Genomic DNA, 22,697 nt, shown 5'->3' with positions numbered 1-22,697 from the left:
TGCTTTTTGAAGGATTTTTGACTTTAATATGAAAAGTTTCAGGGCTGACTTAAACTTGCCGGCCTGACCAGTCAGGTCCTGGTCAGTTTTCAGAAATGATGTATTTAACCATATGTGTCCATACTACTTCCCCTCCTGTTGTGTGCCATAGGTCATGACTTTTTTTTTTTTTTTTTTTTTTTGTAGTGGTAAATGTTACTAGCTTGTCTGTATTTGAAGGGGCTTTCTGGTCAGATTGATTTAATAGGCAATGCAAAAATCTGTCAAAGTGTAACAGTTCGGTCATCAGTTTTATATGATGTTGATCATAACTGCATTTTTGTTGCACTGTCGCCGAGACACATTAGTTAATAGTTTGTATCTTTTTTTTTTTTTTTTTTTTCCAAGTGCCTAATCTGATTTCATGGCACCACCTGGTTGTAACAAAGGTGCTGTTTGACTGATAAATTGTTGTTGTGACACAGCATGTATGTCACATATTTGTCACTTCACTAAAATCTTTTTTTTTTTTTTTTTTTTTTTTTTTTTTTTTTAAAACCCATGTAGTCCATTTCTAAAACTACAGTGTCAAATTTTGTTGGATGAGTTCTGAGGGCTGTCCTGTGCTTAATGTTCTCATGCCTGCACTTTATCTCAGATTTTAGTTTCATTTGCATTTTATAGTTGCATTTTCAGTTCACTGCTTTATTGTACTGGCAAAACAGGAAGAGGTCAAATCAATTTTTTTTTTTTTTGGTTTTGTTTTGTATTTTCCTTCCTGCCACAAACCGCTGTTTTCCTTGGTTATCTTATCAACTTGTAGCATTAATTTATTTATAATGCTTGAGTTTAGGGGTGAACTCTACCTCGCTTAGGATTTTAGTTATCCCCACATGCCCCTGACACTCAATGCAATCCTCTGTGTGTTTCTGAGTACATTCTTTTTTTTTTTTTTTTTTTTTTCGTTTTTCATATAATGCGATAAGATTTCTCATTCTCATCCTGCTGAGTTGAACAGTAATGAATGTATGTCTGGACACTTTACCCAACTCAGACTGGTCCAAGTGCTTTGTTAGGCCCCTGCTGTACATTCCTTATTGATATGCATTTGCCAAGTTGTGCCTTTCTTTAGCAACTGTGTCAGAAACTGCTTTCAAGTTGTCTCTACAGTTCAAGTAATGTTGAGCCAGTTTGATCTGTTTACAATGTAAATATTTTTTTTTTGTTTGTTTGTTTTTTCCAATGTTTCCTTCACATAAATGTGTTCTGATTTTTGGAAAATAAAATCAGGTTGACTTTTTCAACAGTCTTCCTGTCATTACTGTAAAGATAATCAAACCTGAGCGACTGAGGCCTAAAAAATAATGCACTAGCCACTGAACTGCACCCCTAGGCTAATATTTATGCCAACACAGGCCAGTTTAAATGTACATAAAATCCCTTATTCACATTAATTAATCTTCAGGTGGCTACTGAAGTCTTCTTTTGTTGTTCTCATTACCCACCAGGACCTATTAATCCCTTGCCATTTTGCATTGTCAACGAAAAACTATTTGCATCCCCAACTGAAGCATGTTGTCAAATCATGTCCACAGTCCATTTTAGGTCAGCTGCACAGTGTCTTTTTCCTGAGCAATTTAGACATGATGCATTCATTTGCATAAGTCTCCCTATGGGATACAAAGTAGTTACAGGCAAACAGAGTAAGCAGAACTACAGAAAAACCTGTAGTGCAACAATACAGCGTGGCGCTCATAACCCTCCAGTGTCTTTGTTGAGGCTAGGTGTTTGCATGTCAGCTCATTTCAGTGGTGCTTTCGATGCTCTGTCATTTGATTAGATTCTATCATGGGCAACAAAGAGATGGCTCCACAATGTGGTGGTTTTCATCTATGCCATCTACATATCTATACCATCTATATCTATACCTAACAAGAAAATGATCCCCAGTTTGAAAATAACTTTATGGACAACAAAAATATACTGCAAGGTTTTGTGCATGTGGCTGAAACATGGTACAGGATAGACGCTTTCATGGTGGTTGGATCTTCAAATCATAAAGACTGAGGTCAAAGTTGTGGGATGCAAATCTAATTGCTGTAGGTTAAGCTCATTATACAAATATTACAATTTGCTACTGTCATTTACATTTACCCTTTTGTCCTTGCTCAAGGCTTTTTAAATAGATGCTTTTACAGTCTTATGTAATCTCTTATAGTACCTGTGCTACTTTCTACTGTGGTTGAATATGCCTGAATAGGCAGGTGACTGGTTCATAGGATTGTATCAATATGAGAAGTTGGAAGCATGTTTAACCTTTAAAATTACAGGGATTTCTGCAAAGATTATCCACAATATTTAAAACAAAAATAATCAATATTTTGATTATTTTATTATGACACAGACCAGGGTGGAGGAAGTATGTGAGCCGATGGATGGATGGATGGACAACTACTTTCACAGGACCTTAAGAAGCATTTTAGAAATACACAAAGTTGGGAAATGCTTCAAAAGGACTGAGTGTTCATCAGTCCATCACATTACAAATTCTATTGAGATTGGAAGAAAAAAAATCACAACACTTTCTCCTCACTTCTTCTTGCAAAAAAAAAAAAAAAAAAAAATGCTGAAAATGGTGGAGAAGAATTCAAAGGTGGTAATCTCTGATACTTTGTCTTTCCACTCTAAGAAACATGCTGGATAAGAATGATGCTAAGGAAAAGGGATCATAAGAATAACCACGCTTTACCATTCCAGCTGTGAAGCACACTGGAGAGAGCATCATGGTTTGGGGCTTCCCTCAGTGCCCGAAGGCCCTGCAATCACGGAGTAACACCGAATTTAAATTTATAATATGAAATTTTATGTAACACATAAACATTTTATCAAATAAAAGATATGTTACAGCACTGTGTTAGAGCAGCAGTCCTTGTCACGTGTTGTAAACAAACAAGCAAACCGATAGAAATATTGAAAAGGAATAAAAATTATGAAAAAAAATGGAAGTTGGGGCATTTAGCCAATAATTTTCAATAAGAAAGTAATGCTGTTCAATCAAGACAGTCCAGAAATACTGATCTAAAACAGTTATCTACAGAATGCACCAAATTTCACCTGATATCTATCTGTATTAGGGCACAGGGCTGCACAGGAGACTGAAAATAATAGCCTTTTTTTTCCTATGCCACGCCATTGATAAAATCCTGGAAACCCCTCAGAATACATTTTCTAACAAATACTGAGGTCATAAATTAAAACTAAAACATATTAATTGAAACGATATTAACTAATTAGCAATGAAATAAGTGTGCATAGTAGTCCATGGGACATTGGTTTGCTTGGTGTAGCACTGTCTCAGCACTGGGCGCTGAACCGTCCTGAGTGACAGCTGGGAAGCCTCCGCCCAGAAGCGGCACAGCCGAGCTGACTTCCTACAGCTTCCACCCGCAACAAGGGGTTGCAGGAATGACCGACAATATCCCGCTACAACCCGTGAGGCGACCGAAAAGACACGACAGTAAACACAGGAATGGGTAAGGGCGTTATACGGCTCCGTAATATTAATATGAAGCCGTCCGTTTACGCGCATTGCTCGTCGGTTTCAACTGCTGTCACCGTAGCGGTTAAAACTGTTTACAGCAGCGCGTCGACATTGTCTCAGTAACAAGCTGAGCAGCTTTTGAGGTTAAATGTAGCAGTTATCGGGGAAACATAAGGACAAGCAGCCCGTAGATACGCGAATGGATACTATGTAGCATTAATTGTAGCTTTAGAACGGCTAATGTTAGCCAGAGACATCCTTGTTCCGGGTGCAGTAGCAAGTGCATTTAACGCCCAATATTCGTGCAATATTTGCTCGCCTGACTTTAAGCTCAGCCTGTCAGAGAGCAGAAACCTCTTAGGGATGTGTGCCCTGATTGAATGCATTCTGTCCTTAAATTCACATACTAACGAAGTGATCCTCTGTAGGGTTATTTGACCAGCACAAATAAGGGGCAGGCCTCAGAAATGATGATGGAGAAAGTGGAGAGACACAGTGCTGAAATGCAGCCAGTAGCCTGATCAGGCTGCCGTGGTGATGTCACCTCCTGTTATAAAGACTCAACAGCCGCGAATGAGTTGTGATGTTGCAGAAATGTAGGCCCGCAAATACACACAGATGATGGGTGTGTGGTTTCTAGCTGGCAGTGTAATTTATGATGACCACTAGCACGGCCAGTACACTTTCTTTGCCCCTTACAGAGTGAGGCAAGCCAAGCCAAGCCAAGGAGGGTTTATTTGTGTAGCGCACTTAAGATGTTTAAGTACTTTGCATAAATCTTACAACATATTAAAGAACATATAAATTGGATTTGATGTAATAAAATAAAACATTAGCAGCAGAATAATACAACAGATAAAACATGAGAATAGAGATCACAGTGCAGTGTGAAATATCAACAAATATTCCTACTTTTTAACTAATAAAAGGCATGTGGCAAGTCTTAAGAATTTAATTATACAGATTTGTGATGCATAAAAGCAGAATTCTGCTTCTCTGTTCATGAGCTTTTTGTTTTTAAGATTTTGTTACATAAAGAGATTTTCCATCGTCTGAGCTGTCTAGAGCCTGCCTGCTAAACAAAGGTGGAGTGAGGATATTTGTGAAGATCCCTCATCTTTTTTTTTTTTTTTTTTTCTGGTAAGATGTGTAATTACTATTATAAACAAACTAGTCAGGGCCGTGGCCCGGGAAGTTGAGTGAGTCCACATCCACAGGTCAAGTGATCTTGAGAAAAACATTGATGGAAGAGGCCAGCCCTTTGCAAGGCACTTAAAAACTGTAGTGATATTACAAACTGGGAATAAATGGATTGCTTTTTCCCCTTTTGCTAAATTTGTTATGAAAAAAACAACAACAGTGCATAGTTACTCTAAAACAACAGATAAACATGGCAACATGACATCAGCAAAGGTCATGTGTTTGCTGATAGGCTGATGGCAGTCAGCATTTAAGTGTCCCTGTTTTAGTGAATAAACAGCCACTCTGCTCTGCTGTAAGTGTAGAGTTATACAGAAGAACTAAAAAATATTAGAATAATCAGTTAATATACAGAACTAACCTGTAATAGTTTTGATAGCATGTTTGTGTCTTTTCAAATGTCAAGATTTTTAGTCACTGTTTATATGTAAATGGTGGGAGGACATTTCAACATGTCAACTTGGGTATTAGCGCGACTCCTAACTATATATGACTGATATTGCTTTAAACAGTTAAAGCACTGAATAATAAAGACAATTTGAATTGTTTAGGACTGATGCATTGTCATTGCAGTAAAGCCAGGCTGAAGGTCTCTGTTATGCTTTCCTTGTCTGCAAGTATGTGGGGTTGCAGTTGGTTCTAAGTGACATAAATTTCATCATTGTTGAATCACTGCTATGGTCCGTCTGTTGTTTTTTTTACTTTGTCAGGCCTGGCAGACAGGATATTGTTGGCATCTTAGAATTGATTCATCTGCCATAAAAGTCAAATATTTTGTTTACAGTTAGGTTCAATTATTAATCCCAGAGCCACTGAGCTGTTAGTTGGTTGGTATGAAATGCTTTGTTTTCTTAGTCTGAAGGGAGTGACCAACTTTTCCCAGATAAAGTTAATATTTATTTTTCAAGGCATGATCTTTCCAGACTCTTTTAGTCATGGGTCTGTAGCTCAGCGCTGAGTGCTCCGTGGGATTTAGCTGCAATAAGCAACACATTAACAAGAAAATGTGACAGGAAACTCATTAGGGTTACCTCAACTGCTTCACAAAATTCAACACACACTCTCTTGAGTGTTTTGAAAATGAAATATCAAATAACTGCCAAATATTGATTTCCTATTTGTCATGTAATAGTCTGTATCTTAGCATATCTACTACAGGACCAAACAGTGGGATTAAATGTGAAATGCTTAACATTATCCTGCCGCCTCCTCCTCCTCCTCCTCTTCTTAGGTGCTGCCCGTGGTCGAGATGCTGTGGCATGGGTGACTTCCGTCCCCGCACCGTGTGGCTCGGCCACCCAGAAAAGAGGGAGCAGAGGTACCCCAGGAATGTCATTAACAACCAGAAGTACAACTTCTTCACCTTCCTGCCTGGGGTTAGTGTCAGACAAAGGTCACCCCTTCACCTGCCCTTCGTTTAACCCCCTGAAACCGTCACCCAGCTCTTTCCTTCTGGCCATCATTCACTGTTAGTTTGATGGACACATTTTCAGAGAATCACAGAATATGTTCATTTCAATTTTCATTTTTTAATCCTCCCTCTTTGTTGCTTGTAATGTAAGCAGTCAAGGCACTGATGCTCATTTCAAAGTTCCCCACTACAGAGTATCCTTTATTTGCAGCTAATATAGCGACTGTCTCATCTCTGGATAAGCTCAGTATCTTGTGAATATTTGTCTTTTTTTTTTTTTTTATAAATAAAAACATCTCTTTAGTTTCCTATAAGAATACTGTGGTCTGCCTTTATGGTTACACAGAGCCTAACTCAAAACGGCATACATAATGACATTCCTGGATAATTAGATCCCACTTGTATTAGTACTGCTATGGCTCATGCTTGAGGATATTTTGTGACAGATGCACAATTTGTGCTGTCTTAGCCTTGTAGGACAGGCTTGTTTTGTAAATTAAATATTAATTACTGTATTCAGGTTGCATGTAAATAGTGTGAGGTGATAATTCACCATTTTTAAGCACTATAGTGTCCCACATTACAACGAATAAGATGCATTATAGTTTGAGCAAACACCTGTCAGTCAGGCCCCGGGGCTTTTACGAGCACATTCTTGATATTGCGTGACAGATGCGACTTTGGTTGGATATTGCATGGAGGGCAGTTACTAAGCTATGTCCCTTTGATTTCTGTATTTTCCCTAACTGATTTACATATGCATTTGTTTTCCAGGCATTCAGTTGTCTTAAGATCTTATTTTTGCTTATGGAGTCAGACGTTGAAAGTAGCTCAGATTTGTTTGTAAAGCAAAAGACAAGAGCAAAGACTTTTTGCATTGCAAATTAAGATGCTTTTTATTTACTTTACTATGTGAAGTTCTTTCCTTTAGATCATATTGAAAACATATTTGTTTCATGTGCTTTTCTCTCTACTTGGTAGCAGTTTTTGACATGAAGTGGCAAAGTTTTTCTGGTAGTGATCTCGCACACTGATGGTAATGAAAGTGAGCAGAGCTGTAGCATGTGTGTTGAATTTTAGAATGACACAGGTGGATGAAAAGTAACCATATGTGTTTGCAAATTGCTTCATATCTATTGGTTCATCAAAAGATTTGTATGTATGACTGAATATTGTGTACATGTTAGTAAGGATGTGCGAGATGTTGATATAAGCTGTGAAATTATACACCTATAGATGCAGCTTCTATGGTGGTCATTTAAAAAAAAAAATATTTCTGGGTGTATATTTATGGACAGTATTGCAATTAATTGTGGAGGGTTAGCTTTAGTATGATTTTTTTTTTGTTTGTTTGTTTGTTTTCTCATCAGCTTGAGACATTTTTGAAATTTGGTTTTCAGTTAATTCAAAAGGTTATTGTGGCTACAGATACTTTTCATTCTTCAATAAGTTGTCAGTTGTGGTGTTAGCTGTTATTGTTTGGTTCCTGAAGGGTCAGAAAAATCACCACTTTCCCCATTTTTTCTTTTTCTTTTTTTTAACCTGTGTCATTGCATTTACCTAAAGGGGAAGCTTTAAGCTGTTTCCACTGCAGCCCTGAACTTTTCTAGACACTGACTGACAGAGGTAATGCTCATGTAATAACACAAATGGTCAGACTGTGCTTTTTTAACCTGCCAGCTCCAAAGTAATAATGGAGGTGATGTCTGATTGTGCCAGTTTGTGGCAATGTGAGACTACTGAAGATAACAGATCAGTGATCTCACTCACTCACTCGCTAGCAAGTGGTCATCCTGTGCCCCGGTCTGCTCGGATGGCACCGTCATCGCAACCAACAGTGTATTTCCAGTATGGAGAATGCAGCTAATGTGAGCTACTTCCTGCTGGGTGTTGTATGTTAGAAATAAAAAAGATGGATGTGGCCTCTGTGACATCACTTAATTGGTTGGGAAGTCCACATTTTGAGGCCTTATTGTTAGCATTTCAGATGCCCCCATCTTGTTTTTCTAGGGCCCAAAGTCACCATGTTTGCATGAGAGGGTGGCGTGCAAAGTGCTGCATTCGTAAACTGTACAGGTGGAAAGCACCGATGCACATGCCTGTTAATTAACGCTACAAAACAGAATCACAAGCTTACTGGATGAGCTGTATCACACAGCACCCCATTAAAAATGGAAGAGAGGTCCAGTTCAGTGAATTAGCTGAGATGAGGCCTAGCTGACAGCAATCAGCTGCAGATCCTTGTGTGGGCACACTTTGCAATCAGAGCATTCATAACTTAGATTTTCAACCTTACCAGCATCCAGTTGGATGTGTTATTAAAAAAATTCACCCACTACAGGTTTGTTATGGAGGGGGAAGCTATCGTTCAAGCCTCGTGGGAGTCTTTAGGAATCGACTCACTTGTGGAGGCATTAGAGGAACTGCGGTGGAACAGTTTTATTTTAAATGACATATTATTAAACTTGTTAGACAAAGAAAAAAACAAAAGGTGGTGAAGCAAATCCTTTATGCTCAAAACCATTTTCATTGATAACTAAATGACAAATATATTCCTTATAAAATCACATATTGTCAAGCAGGAAATTAGCCTTTTGGGGGGCTTGTGGCAAATATTGATGATGTATGGTTAAGGCAATGAGTCTGAACTACTTAACAGAAGTCTGTCCATTTTCCTGTTAATTTCTGGCAAACAGCAGCATATATAATTCTTGAGTAAATTAAACCCCACTTAAAATGAAAGCTACTTTCAGCTACCGCCTTATTTACAAGGGGTTCTTGTATTTGCTTTGGCAGATTTTTACACTGGATGCCCTTCCTGACGCCAAGGGATTTGTGGATTTGTGTCTCCTCCCGGGATCACATTAGGGATCTTTTGCTTGTTAGGCAAATGTGTAAACCACTACACTATGGAGCCAATAAACTGCACTTAGAATAATGGTCAAAATGATTTTTCTCACAGTCCAGGTGATTTTACTTTGGGGAAAGGCAAAAAAAAAACCCCCCTCCAAAATCTTGTATATACAGGAAAAGCCTTCGTATGCACATTAATTTGCTGAACTGTGAATATTTCACTCTTGATCCTTTGTTTTGTGTCCTCAGGTGCTGTTCAATCAGTTCAAGTACTTCTTCAACTTGTACTTTTTGCTTTTGGCCTGCTCTCAATTTGTCGAGGAGTTACGCTTAGGTGCTCTCTACACCTACTGGGTCCCCTTGGTATGTGGCATTTCACTTACTGTTAATCATTATGGTCAATCAGCTTCATTTTCCAGACATTATTTCTGTTCTTCTTCTGTGCTTTTTTTTTTTTTTTTTTTTTTTTTTTGCTGAAAATTAAGGTTTAGATACTTGGTGATATAGATACTTTTTCATTGTTACTTGTCACTCTCCAGGGTCTTGTTTTGATCATCACCATCATGCGAGAGGCAATTGAAGAAATAAGGTGCTACCTTCGAGACAAAGAAGTCAACTCTCAGATTTACAGCAAGCTTTCAACGAGAGGTACGAACTGGAAGCAACATCTGCTGGTTTTACCTGTGTTGATATCCGTGTTGCATTTTTGTGTTCTTACCAAACATGTCTATTAACTGTAGGAGGTTGGTCCTGTTAAAAATTATTAGGGCTAGGGGAAATGGAAGGTAATTCAAAGCAGAGATGTAAAAGTGTACAAAAGAGGCCTTGGTATAAAGTGCTACCAGCAATAAAAAGCAGGGGACCTCTTGTGGTTTCCATCACTTTGCCTCTTTGATGTGGCAGCTTGTTTCATCATCATCATCACACGTTTCAATCACATCATAATCACAAATCACCCATAAACACAATGACTGGTTGCCTCCATGATAGCAGCCCCTCTGCATATTTTGTGGTTTATAGAAACTTTATGGTGTCAGAACTCACTGTAATGGTTGCAGTTGTTTTGTGTGAGTTATGTTAAATTGTATGTTTATGAATACATACACATACAGTATTTTATATTAACTGAAACCTTTCATCACTTCATGTTTTTTTAGATAAAAGAGACTTTTTCCTGCTAAAAGATGTGACGCTAAACTCTCCTGAATAGATCCTTTTTTGGTGTGTGTAAAATGTAAATGCATTAGTAGAGTGAAGCTCCATGAAGCCAGATGCATAGCAATATTAATGTGCTTTAATGTCTTACATATGCAAAGCCCAGGGGTCACGGCAGAGTTCAGGGGTCAGTGATCTCTCCCAAACAATTTTGCTGTTCATTCCAAGTGGAATGAAAGAAAAGGCTCAACTCCCCCAGCATTCTTTCAAATCTTCATGGAGACTTACTTTCCCAGATTCACTCAGGTGACTAGTGAGCCATGCAATTCACCCAAAGAGTCTGGGTTTTGTGCAGATATATATGCCGAACAGAAAAAAGAAATACCCAAAATTTTCACTAGTTTATAATTAGGAGAACCTTTCAGACAGAAATCTAAATGTGGTGGTTTATATTCCATTTAAATCCTTACTATATGACTGACATGCAAACAGTTGCACCTATGTGAGACTTACTAAACTTACTAAACATGCAACTTTATATTTTGTTGTGTTTCAGGCACGGTGAAGGTTAAAAGCAGTGGGATTCAAGTTGGTGATCTAATAATTGTGGAAAAGGTTTGTCATCCACATCTGTGAATAGTTTTGCTTTTTAAGCCTGTCAAGTTACCATTTATATGACAGCTAGTAATGAGGGGGTTGTTAATCTTCTGTGCTCCACTGGTGACTGAGGTGAAAAGAGTTAGTAAAGATTTTGTAATCTTGTGATCAATGCCGAGCGTCAGCCTGTCAAACTCGATGCACGCAGGGAAGAAGCGGACCTAAAATGCTTTTTAATTAGATCTTAAATACAGATTCAATTAAGTCCTTTTAATTTTATCTTGGAATTTCATTTATAGTTTCTAGTTTGATACCTGTCTAAGTTTGGGATCCGTTGTGTCGCTCCCCTCGTGGACGGACTGGATTCCCTGAGGTCTTTGTGCATGAAATATGAGAAGTGTGTTCTGTCTTCAGTTTCCAGCGGAGAGCTTCTCTCTGAATCACTCATTAAGTGCAGTTGAGGGAAAGGTCACACATGTTGTCCTATACATTTTGCTAATATGACCGAATGATTCAGAGTTCTGTGCGTTATAATTTACAAAGTCATCAGTGGAGGTGGCACCAAATAACGTTTGAAAAGCAAGTGCTTTGTTAAACAACTGTTACTCGCTTAAATGAATCTAAACAGAGTTTGGTAAAGCGCTCAGGTGAATTTAATGTGTCATTTCTTGAGTGTTGTGAAATGACCGGGTCAGGCTGAGTGTAAAAGCTGGCTTGGGTCCTTAAAGGGCCATGACAGAATGATTTGCTGCAGGGCTTAATATTTTGACTGACTGACTGTTGGTAATGTGGCACGTAAAGTGAAAAGAAAAAAGGCACGAGAGCATGAGGAGGTAGAAGGAAAGTATAGGATCAGGAAGTATGCTTCAAGTCATTTTTTTTCTTTCTGCCTTTCTTTGTAGAACCAGCGTGTTCCTGCTGACATGATCTTTCTAAGGACCTCTGAAAGAAATGGTAAACATCTGCCGGTCATTCATCCATATATCCACAACAGGCTGGCTGGGGAAATGAGTTGTTTAAAAAGGCGCTGAGGTGCAGGGATTAGCCCCGAGCTGAGACAGGAAGCCCTACATTGTATAAGTCATAGTAGTGATAACTACTAAGTTATCACTCCAGAGTTATGGTGGTGAGTTGCTACTGCACATAAACAAAGCATTGTTTGATTTTGGTCTTTGTCTCTGACTAATTTTGTCTTTCAAATGAGAAGATAATGAAAAGGAAAATCGAGGGATGCAAAATAAAAAACAAAAATCAAATGCAAAGAACAAAAAGAGGATGAGAGAAAGATCCCTCATCTGAATAATCAAATATGGATTACTGCATCATGTGTGAGAGATGGCGCAAAACAAACACTGAGGCATCGAAACGCATGGAAACACACAGGTTGTTGTTGTGTTTCGTAGCCTAGGAATCCAAATGTGACTCTGTAAGAAAAGCTAGATGCTTGTTGTTGTTGCGCCTTCCTGTTGGGGGAAGAAAAACATCAACTTTGTTTTACTGGAAATAGTGCTCGGTTATCTCTCATTCCATGTGGAGGCCATTAGGTCAATTATGAAGGGCCTAGGATAGATTTAAGAGTTTGGGCAGGATGACTCATGCAGCCTAGTGGGGGGGATGGGCTCTGGTAGAAGCTTCCACTTCTATCCCAACAGCAATAAAGTCCCGTTTCCAGAAGTCACCGTTCACCTGTGACCCCGGGCCAAAATGAATTTATACAAACTGGTAACTCGAAAATTGATGCTCATTAGAAGAGTTGACAATATGATAACTGGCAGTGCGGTCTTCAGTATGTTTCATAATCTGTTGTACACAGTGAAGTGATCAATAATGGACCTTATGAGCTGCCTTCTTTTAAATAAAGCCTTTCTATTGTTGCCCCCTAGGGGTGATTGTGTTTTAAAATGGCATTAGCAGCAGGCAGCTCTTGTCCTCTCCTTTCCAGGCTCCTGTTCCTGAGGACTGACCAGCTGGATGGAGAGACAGACTGGAAACTACGCCTCCCAGTGGCCTGCACGCAGAGACTGCCAACTGCTTCCGTGAGTCGTAAACTATAGATCGAGGGAGGTGGGAGATAGTGGATGGAAACTGAATGTCTGCGCTGTTGGTGTTTCTCTGCTTTTATAGGAACTAATAATTTTTTTTTTAAAAAAACTTTATTTTACAAGGTAAAATGTTCTCATTTACAAACGCGGCCCTGGCCTGAATTACAGGAGTAACTGTAATATACCAGCTCTGTTCTCAGAGAAATTAGCCTTTCATTAGGAGATTAAATTCAAGGACGAGGGTTAGTGAAGGCCATGATTAAAAGTTTGAAGATTCACTGCAGGCTGATATATATACAAGTGTTGTCAATAAATTACATTTTCAGTATCATTTAGATAATTTAACTTACATACACATAAAACTTGTGTCACATTTTATTATGTGGTTATTTTTTTATTTCTTCTGCTGACATTTAGTGGAGGGTAAACAGTGAGATGAAAAAAATAATTAGTAACAATCTGATGTGTCAATTATATATAAAAATCTCACAATGTGTCTGACATTAATTGCAGATGTTACAAACAGCTTGGTGTAAGAAAGAAACCGCCATATCCTTTTCATCAGCTGCAGATGGCATTGCTGTCGTGTGTAGTTAAAGGCTAATGTTTTCTTACTGCGTTTTTGCAGCTATGTTGATAATAGATTATGTGATTGAGTCAAAAGTCCCATGAAAAGAAAAAATCACTGATTTCCTCTTCTTAAATGTGAATATGTTCAGACCCCCCCCCCCCCCCCCCCCCAACCTCTGTGATAATAAATGGAATATGTTTGGGTTTATTATATCATCAGATTAATTTACTCACCTTAAAAGGACATTGCGATTGTGCTTTACTTTTTCTCTAAGAAACGTACAAGTAGAAAGGATATTAATAATTGGGGCATGTGCAGTTTTCTGCACATTGTAGGACTTGTAAACTTTTTCTTTTCCTTCATTAAGTGACTTTAAACCATGTTGTCTAATCTCTCACAGGATCTTCTCCAGATCCGATCATATGTGTATGCAGAAGAACCAAACATTGATATCCATAACTTCATTGGAAACGTTTACTAGAGTAAGTACTTAGATTAATATGATGAAACCTAAGCTCCCTTCAGACGTGCTAGTCTCATGAGCCTTTGTCAACTTTATGTTAGAGGCTTTGTAACACAAGTCTGAACTGATCAGTGATACACGGTCCTAGTGTCTCTCTCATGTGTTAGATGACAAATATTGCAACAGTGTGGGAAACAGCATTAATGTAAAAGACACCCATGTCCTTAATGCATAATAATTAAGTAACGTTGCACATAGGACACTGTTCTTTGTCCTCATTAATCATTCTGTATATTTGTTGTATCAACTTTTCCAGGAAGATGGAAGACCCACCAGTTAATGAAAGTCTGAGCATTGAGAACACCTTGTGGGCCAGCACAGTTATTGCCTCTGGTAAATATCTGACTTGTGGTGCACTATAAAGCTGTTAACATCCAAATAACCAAGACCTGCCATTTCAGTGAAGCATTGATCCTTCATAACTATTGATGTGATGGTGTATATAACCAAATGCACACATGAGGTGGCACCTTTCTAAAAAATTCTTGGGCCGCTAACCATAATTGTAAAGAAAGCGTGGGTCGTCTGTGGAGAGTGATCCACTTTACCGGCACAAGCATGTGTTCTTCATTAAGCAATTAGAAATCTGTGTCCTCCATTCCAAATGTCATTCTTCATTTGAAAAAAATCTATTCATGTCAAGATTATAAGTCTGGAAAACATCTTCCTGACGTGCTGTGTTTATGTTGTACCTTTACTATAGTGCCCTGAGGCAGTTTTTTTTTTTTCCTCTCTGCCTTGCTTACTCAGGCACCAGTGGTGGGGGTCGTGATTTACACAGGCAAGGAACTGCGCAGTGTCATGAACACCTCCAACCCTAGACATAGGTACAGTAGTGTGGACCAGAGCTCGAAGACAGAAGTCTGATCATTGAGTTGCATATGAAGGCGTTTTCGCTTGGGAGTATTTTTATACAGTACGCCTTTTATTAGAAATTTCAGTGATGAATTAACTTAATTATTAAAATAAAATAATTTGCTTATTTACATTTTGTACACACCCAACAGATGTTTTATATTTACAGTAATTAAATTTTTGATATTGCCTCTCTTATAGGTGGGTTTGTTTGACCTGGAGGTGAACTGTTTGACTAAAATCCTGTTTGGAAGCCCTGGTTGTGGTGTCACTGGTCATGGTGGCCCTGCAGCACTTTGCTGGCCGTTGGTATCTCCAAATCTTTCGCTTTCCTGCTGCCTCTCTCTCCCACATTGTGCCCATCAGGTCCGACTTAAGAATCTGTCCTTAATGCCATCTGTAGTGTTATGTTGTATTTACATGTAAGGAATTAAACATCACTCGCTGCTTTTTTTTTTTTTTTTCTAATTATTGCAGTTTGCGTGTAAATCTGGATATGGGGAAGATGGTTTTCAGTTGGATGATTAAGAAAGACTCAAAGATTCCTGGGACGGTGGTGAGGGCTAGCACCATACCCGAACAGCTCGGACCGCATCTCCTACCTGCTGACTGACAAACAGGTAACTCTGCACACCCTTTTTTATTGACCTAGTTGAGCAGTAGGCGTGAGAGGATGTAGTGGTGAGGACTTGCTTCGAAAGTATTCTGTAAGACTGAGTTTAGTTGTTTCCTACCCTGCGGCGTTGCTCTGTGGTGGGTTTTGTGCTCCCAGACACCAGCTACTTATTGGACCTTTAAATCATAAAAAAAAAAAAAAATCAAAGTCTCTCATCTATACACACCTTTAGACCATAACACCTCCTCCAGTGCACTTCCTCAGGCATGAGGTGTTACACGTCAGATTTACAGCCCTCATGCCAATAAAATGATCAGCCATTTCCACATCCAGAGAGTGATAAGGCCAGCGGGGTCTTAAGGTCACACTAATGTATGTGCAAGGCCCCTGAAGTCTTTTTGATATACTGGCAGAAAATGCTCTTAAAGTAAGTGTGAGGATACAGAGGTTGTGTGTAGTGTCAGACGCTTCTGGCATTTTTTTTTTTTTTTTTTTTTTCTGGTCACCATATGTGACATGCATATGCTGTTACAGGTAACTGATTGTTGTGTGTCTGTGTAGGTTCTCAGCCATCCAGGTCATGGTAGTCTCTGGAGCTTGAAAAAAGGCGACTGGACTTCTTTAATTTTTTGAAGATGTTTCACTTCTTATCCAAGAGGTGCTGCTGCTTCTGAAGCCTCTTGGATTAGAGGTGAAACATCCTCAAAAACTTAAAGAAGTCCAGTCGCCTTTTTTTCAAGCTCCAAAGAGTAACCGATTGTTGTTAGTTAGATAATTTAGGTGCAGTCACCCTTGGTGACTTTGACTATTCAAATGCCTGTATTGTAATGTTCACCAGGAACGCTCACCCAAAACGAAATGGTGTTCAGGCGGCTCCATCTTGGGACTGTGGCATATGGGATGGACTCTATGGATGAAGTACAGAGCCATGTGTTCAGTGCCTACACACAGGTGAAAACATACACGAGGCTGAACTGTGACTGAAAGTGAACGAATTATGTCCCAATATTCCGAAAAGATGACTGAAATTCCACAAGCTTGTGAAAGGATAAAATAACCACTGTTTTGCAAAACATATCAGTTTGTGATTATTGTTTAGTTGAATGTTTCCTGACCTCAGATGACATTCTTTATCCCCCTTGACACCAGAGGTTAGTAGAGCAGGAAACAGGATTAGCCCACAAGCGAAGCACTGGCCGGACTCCTTTAATGGCACCATCATTAACCCTGAGAATGCACAGCCTTCTAAAAATAGCAGAGCCACGATGCAGATGCAAATAGTTCATATTTACTCTACACATCTGGTTATGTTTATAGGCCACTAACATAGTGATGATGGAAACTGTTGAAGTGAAGAAGCTAGTTTCTCAGTCTGTGAAGCATTTCAAGTGTTGATACAGCTTCCTCGCAGGCTCTCAGTCACTTGTGGCCTTTTTTTTTTTTTTTTTTTTTGTAGTTAACAGTGCAGATAATTATTTCTGTTGGCTAGAACACTTCCCCTCTATTGACAGCTGACAACAGTGAAAGACTCACATGAAAGAAGAGTGTTAAAACTCTGGTGGATTCCTCATCGCCCCTTTTTTCCTAACAGTACTTTCTTTAATTCTCTTCAGCCCACTCATGACCTTCCAGCCTCCAGGGCTCCGGCAGCCACTAAGGTCCGAAAAACCATCAGCAGTAGAGTTCATGAGGCTGTGAAGGCCATCGCCCTGGTGCACAATGTAACACCCGTGTATGAGTCCAACGGTGTGACGGACCAGGCCGAGGCTGAGCAGCACTACGAAGACACTTGCAGAGTCTACCAAGCATCCAGCCCGGATGAGGTATCCTGTCAGGCCACAGAGAGCCAAAAAAAACATGTTCCTCTAGTTTTATTTTCAGTCTCGAGTCCAAGAAAAGAATGTTTTATAAAGCTTGTAGGGCATACGCTGATATGAACATCATTATTTTCTTGGATGCCAACAGAATATTGTTAAATCGTCCTCACATGGAACGCAAATAATTCAAATACATAAATATATTGTGATTGTTACTTTGTTTCATATGCAAGTGCTTGAAGGGGAAAGTTTCTTTTTTTTCTTTTGCTCACCTAAAATCTCAGTTTAATGTGAATGTATGAATATGATTTTGTGATTTCAGAAGTAATTAGGAATCCATTTTGCAACTTAACAAGTCTTGTGTGGACACACGGAGTCTCTGGAGCGCATACAGAGTGCTGAAACAACAGTAATGATTAATGACCTCATAAGTAAAGTTTATTATAGACCCTCATTATTAGAAAAACCTAACATTTTTACCTGTAGTAGACAAGTCCGTTCCCCATTTATTTCACATATACATTACATGTATCTGATATGTTAACACATAAAAGTCAAGCAATATATTTTGATATACTTCAGCACATTTATTTACCCGACCCAAACTTAAGAATGAGAGAAAAACAGGAGAGCAGATTTCTGCATGTGAGATGCATATGTTTTATTTTTATTTTTAGTCAAGGCTGTTATCTTGAGTATCTTTATTTCTCAAAGGGGGAGAGTCTCACAAAATTGCAGTCCACACTTATGTCCTTGATCTGTATGAATTCTTTTGAACATCAGGAAGAAGGCTGCGGATTTCGACTTGATCCATTTCCTGCCCTGTAAATACGGATTTCCTTAATGTGCTCCCTAGCCCATTGCACTTAGCCCCTTCTCAGTTTCCTTTTTTTTGATAGCGCATTTTAATAGCACCCAGTACACTATGCGGTAATCACCAGAAGAAGAAGAAAAAAGAAAGAAAAAACTAAGATTGTGGTTTGTGTTGTTGGTTGGAAATTGAGCCGTTTTATTGTTTTAGGTCACAGTGGATAAAGCGGTTGTCTTTGAGACTTGGCTGAGACCTGAAAGCTGCATTCAGTCAGTTTGATGCAGTCTAGGCAGATTCAGTTTGCTTTGTAACAGCTTTCAGGAAGTCTTATTTATAGATCTGGTTTTGTGTGTGAGCACACTAGATGCAATGTTAGTGACTGTTAAATGCATGGTTTCTAACACTGTACTGTAAACTGACAGTTTACCACTATCTACATGCAGATGAAAGTAGATTTCTTTTTCTTTTGCACACGATATATTCAAGTTTTAATAATCTTGGTTCAATGAGTAGTGTAATCTGAATCACTTTGCTTTCCAGCTCATAAAGAATATTTCATCCATGTGGTGTTTCTGAGTCAAACCAGCTGGATTCAGCATTATTCAGTCCAGTTTGAAATGGGCAGCTAACGCAGATGCTTCTATTATAAGGTGGTGCTGCTGTGGCAGACACCAGATCCCAAAATTCCTCCACAGTGAATATTTCTAGACTGTGACTAAGCACAATCTTCATACTTCCCAACCTGGATGACAACCACTGCAGTAGTCAGAGCTTTGGTGACGCTAAAGTGATTCTGGTCAGACATTTTTAGACTATGTGGTGCATATTTCCAAAATAAGTAATTTTGGCATCCCAAAATCTGTGATTTTAAAGTTAGTGTAAGGCAGTCTCCCTTGTTGTCTCTTATCTGCATCTGTTTGGCTTCACTGCTGTTTGTCCTGTCAGAAGATGGATGATGAATCGGGGATGTGATCTGGTTTCTCGTCTGGAAGTTATTGGGCAATGCCATCTCCCCTCTTTTTCTCTCCACACAAACCGCTCCCACACTCTCTTCTGTTGTATTAATGGATGTCGTCTGTTGTGTCCTTCAGAAAGGATCGAGCAGAAACTATATTTTCAGTTAAGAAATGGAACATCTTCCCAGTTTATCAATCAATAGTCTTAAGTGCTGAAAATGCTCGAGCTATTGATGTTCTCTGACAGTCTACTTTAAAGTGGCCTTCTCTGTTTTCTGTGTAATTCAAGTAATGGAACATCATATTGACATAATGTTTTTGCCATGAAAATAATAAAATGACCCAAGCAGAGGTCACTTTCTCTTAACGCATTCTTTTATTTGGTAGAAATATATGTAATTAGCGAAAATCTATATATTTTTACCTTTTATTACTCTATGTATTTAGTGTCAGTTGTGCATTTTAATGACCATCTGCTGAAGCCGTTACACTGTGCTTTTGATAGGTGTCGCTGGTGCAGTGGACTGAGAGTGTTGGGCTGACGCTTGTAGGAAGAGACCAGTCATCCATGCAGCTGCGGACCCCTACTGGCCAAATACTGAACTTCACCATCCTTCAGATATTTCCCTTCACATATGAGAGCAAGAGGATGGGGATTATAGTGAGAGTGAGTGCCAAGATGAATATTATTACTTGTTGTTAGTGTTAGCAGTGGCTGCTGTCCATCTTGCTTTATATTTTGCAACAAAGGAATTGCACAGATTTCCTCATAACCCCGCTGTTTCAAAATTACTTTGAATTACAGTTGATGTAGGTCAGCGGTTGTTGCTATGATGTTGATTATTCCTTGGCATTGATTTTGACAAGAAAAACAAAAGACAAACAGATTTGTACTAAAGCATATTATCTGAGAAAAAACCTCACCTTACGACCTCTGACTAAGTCTGATGACTAACTTTATTATTGCTGGCTGGGATATAACGCAGGAAGCCAGGGATTTTAAAACTTGACTTCCTCCTGATAATATTTTCAAACACTTTTTGAAATCTCTTGTGAATACCAAAATAAGTTGTGCATTTCTAGGCAACACAAAATAATAGGATGGCGCACGTGCACTTTGACTCGTGTGTGTTGAACTGATACCCCCCCTCCCTGCATAGTTGGGTAACCATTGTAGCAAATATTAAATCAAAATTTTATACACCATAATGAACCACATGTTTTTCTAGGATGAGTCAACAGGAGAGATCACTTTCTACATGAAAGGTGCTGATGTGGTGATGTCGGGCATCGTCCAGTATAATGACTGGCTGGAAGAGGAGGTATTTTTCTATGATTCTCCCAAGATATGATGCATACTTAATGATGCTGGTTTTATTCTTGTTACTAATAAATCACACACTTTTAGATCACACACATCTGTTGTCTGTTTTCTAGTGTGGAAATATGGCACGGGAAGGTCTGAGGGTCCTTGTGGTTTCCAAGAAGTCGCTGACAGAGGAACAGTATCAGGATTTTGAGGTAACAACCTTTCGTGAGATGGACCCACACTACTCTTAAGACTGAGCCGGGTTTCAGATCCAAGTGTGAGAAGATCGTGCTGTTGAAGTGTGCTTAGCTTTATGAGCAGCATTGCACATTCATTGTTTGGTCTTTGTCTAGTTAAGCCATTACAGTTTCAACAGTGTGATAGTAAAACATCTCTTATGCTCAAATTACACTGAGCATCTGCCGACCAACAAGCATTACAAATGTAGATTGCTATTTGGAATAGACATGTTTAGCATTTCTAAATGTCAAAGTGTGTTCTTGGGTAATTAGACTAACCTCTGACCCCCCTCCAGTCCTTCTAACCCACTATTTCTCATGCACACCAGGCCCCCCCTCATTGTTTGAGCAGGGCATGGCTGTCTCCCCTGCAGTTGTTAGCCCCAGGCCTGTTACTGAAGTGTATAATTGAGTGAGCAGAGCTGGTGGGCAGCAGTGAGTCATCGACTGAGTCACACACACAGTTTATGTTCCTGTATGAGTCACGCTCAGATTGTTTTTGCGTTATCTCACTCACAAATTGCCCTGGAGCTGGAATGCTAAAGTTGGGCGTTAACTGATTGATTATGTCTGTCCTGTATGCTGTATGTATGCTGTATGTACAGTATGCTGTATGTACAGCTGCTCTGTTTAACAAAGCTGTAATTACAGCTTTGTTAAACAGAATAGATTTCAAGTCTGCTTGAAGGCTGGAGCTTATATTGATACAAATGTATCAGGTATTGGTATATAAATGTCTCAGTGCATTTAGAATGGTATATTTTATACGCACTTAGACAGATTTACATCTTTGTGGAGGTAAGCTGCAAACTTGAGCTTATGTGTGCACAATGCATGAGGCATTCCTAGTTAATATTATTTTGTATTTATTTATTTTTTGTTATGACTCTCATGGCTGGCAGCCAGATTCCTGTTTTCTTGTTTTATTCCTGGCTGTTTCCCTTCTTGTAGTGATTTCACAGTGTTTGAACTTCCTTATCCTCCCACTCACAATATTCCTGTCCATCTACTGCTCTCCAGGCGCGGTATGTGCAGGCCAAGCTCAGCGTCCATGACCGCTCTCTGAAGGTGGCGACAGTGATTGAGAGTCTTGAGATGGAGATGGAGTTGTTGTGTCTGACTGGGGTGGAGGATCAGCTCCAGACTGATGTCAGGCCCACTCTGGAGATCCTCCGCAATGCGGGCATTAAGGTCTGTGAGGTTGCGTGGGGTGGGTGGATGGCCTTACAGTGCACAGTAGCAACAAACTAAGAAAGTAAACACAGAAAGAAGGTAAACAGGAGGCACTTAAACCAAATGTTTCACCATTTTTTTTTTTTTCTGGCCATGTTAACAAACAGGATAAAGTTTTGCCTCATGGCTCTGATGAAGGCGAATGCCTCCTCTGCTTCAGTACAGCAGAGGTCAATAGAACTGGATGTCTTCTGATCATAGCATTTAAAAAAATTAAATTAAGAAAATCAATAGTTCATCAAGAGTTTTCCCACAACTCCTAATGAACTACTGAACATGTAGTCAGTTTCTTCTGTAGAAAATCCTTCCAAGAAAATATTAAATTATGGGTTCAATAAATAATCCACAAGAACAAAACATTGTTTCTCAAAAGTTACTACTCATGTCCTTTTTTAAATTAAAGGTACAGTCAGTCATTTTTTGGAGGTTATTTAATAAAAAAAAAGAATGCTGTACTCATAAATATACATTGGTTAGTGTGTAATTATGTCTTCAACAAACTGATGCATTCTCATAAACTTAGGATTACTCCATTAAAAATACATAGGAGGAGGCATTGGTTTGTGGTAGCCTGATATCACCCCACCATCTTGAATACGGTGGCTTAGATGGATATCGCCGTTCTGTCTAATCGCGCTTTATGTAGGTCGCTAGAGACCAGCCGTATAGGTTGTACACAGAGGTGAAGAGAGCTCGTAGGTGTGGAGTCAAATTTTATTTCATGCCTGCACCTTCAGACTCAATATATGAAGGATCATACCTATGTTTTATCACCTGAGAAAGGGTCCTGTTCATGAAAGAAGCAAAAACATGAAGGAAAAAGAGAATTCAACCGGCATCCGTCATCCTCTTCCTCATCACCTCGAGCCTCATCTCCTGAATTGAAGTCATAGGAAAATGTGCATAAGCATGCTTATTTATTCCCAATATTGTCCCAGTTACTTATTGTCAGTTGATTAGACATGTGACCCTTCCGGCTAAACAACGAT

General features: G+C 39.2%; 1 protein-coding gene across 1 annotated transcript in view; it reads left to right on the top strand.

Annotated features, from left to right (window-relative positions):
• The first annotated feature begins 3,375 nt into the window (after nucleotides 1–3,375).
• The window catches only part of atp9a (ATPase phospholipid transporting 9A), a 30,415-nt gene continuing 11,093 nt past the window's right edge, over nucleotides 3,376–22,697 (top strand). Inside the window, 20 exon segments of the mRNA XM_030733915.1 lie at nucleotides 3,376–3,512; nucleotides 5,952–6,096; nucleotides 9,234–9,347; nucleotides 9,524–9,632; nucleotides 10,696–10,754; nucleotides 11,639–11,690; nucleotides 12,654–12,772; nucleotides 13,750–13,817; nucleotides 14,117–14,220; nucleotides 14,630–14,709; nucleotides 14,929–14,979; nucleotides 14,981–15,093; nucleotides 15,205–15,316; nucleotides 15,318–15,343; nucleotides 16,177–16,294; nucleotides 16,957–17,166; nucleotides 19,433–19,594; nucleotides 20,157–20,249; nucleotides 20,365–20,448; nucleotides 21,496–21,666. Of these exon segments, the coding sequence (XP_030589775.1) occupies nucleotides 3,445–3,512; nucleotides 5,952–6,096; nucleotides 9,234–9,347; nucleotides 9,524–9,632; nucleotides 10,696–10,754; nucleotides 11,639–11,690; nucleotides 12,654–12,772; nucleotides 13,750–13,817; nucleotides 14,117–14,220; nucleotides 14,630–14,709; nucleotides 14,929–14,979; nucleotides 14,981–15,093; nucleotides 15,205–15,316; nucleotides 15,318–15,343; nucleotides 16,177–16,294; nucleotides 16,957–17,166; nucleotides 19,433–19,594; nucleotides 20,157–20,249; nucleotides 20,365–20,448; nucleotides 21,496–21,666 (2,058 nt within the window). The 5' untranslated portion in view covers nucleotides 3,376–3,444.

Source organism: Archocentrus centrarchus, chromosome 7 (assembly GCF_007364275.1).
Source record: "Archocentrus centrarchus isolate MPI-CPG fArcCen1 chromosome 7, fArcCen1, whole genome shotgun sequence".
Lineage (NCBI taxonomy): Eukaryota > Metazoa > Chordata > Actinopteri > Cichliformes > Cichlidae > Archocentrus > Archocentrus centrarchus.
The sequence above is the reverse complement of the archived record's forward strand: the minus strand, read 5'-3'. Positions and strand labels throughout refer to the sequence as shown.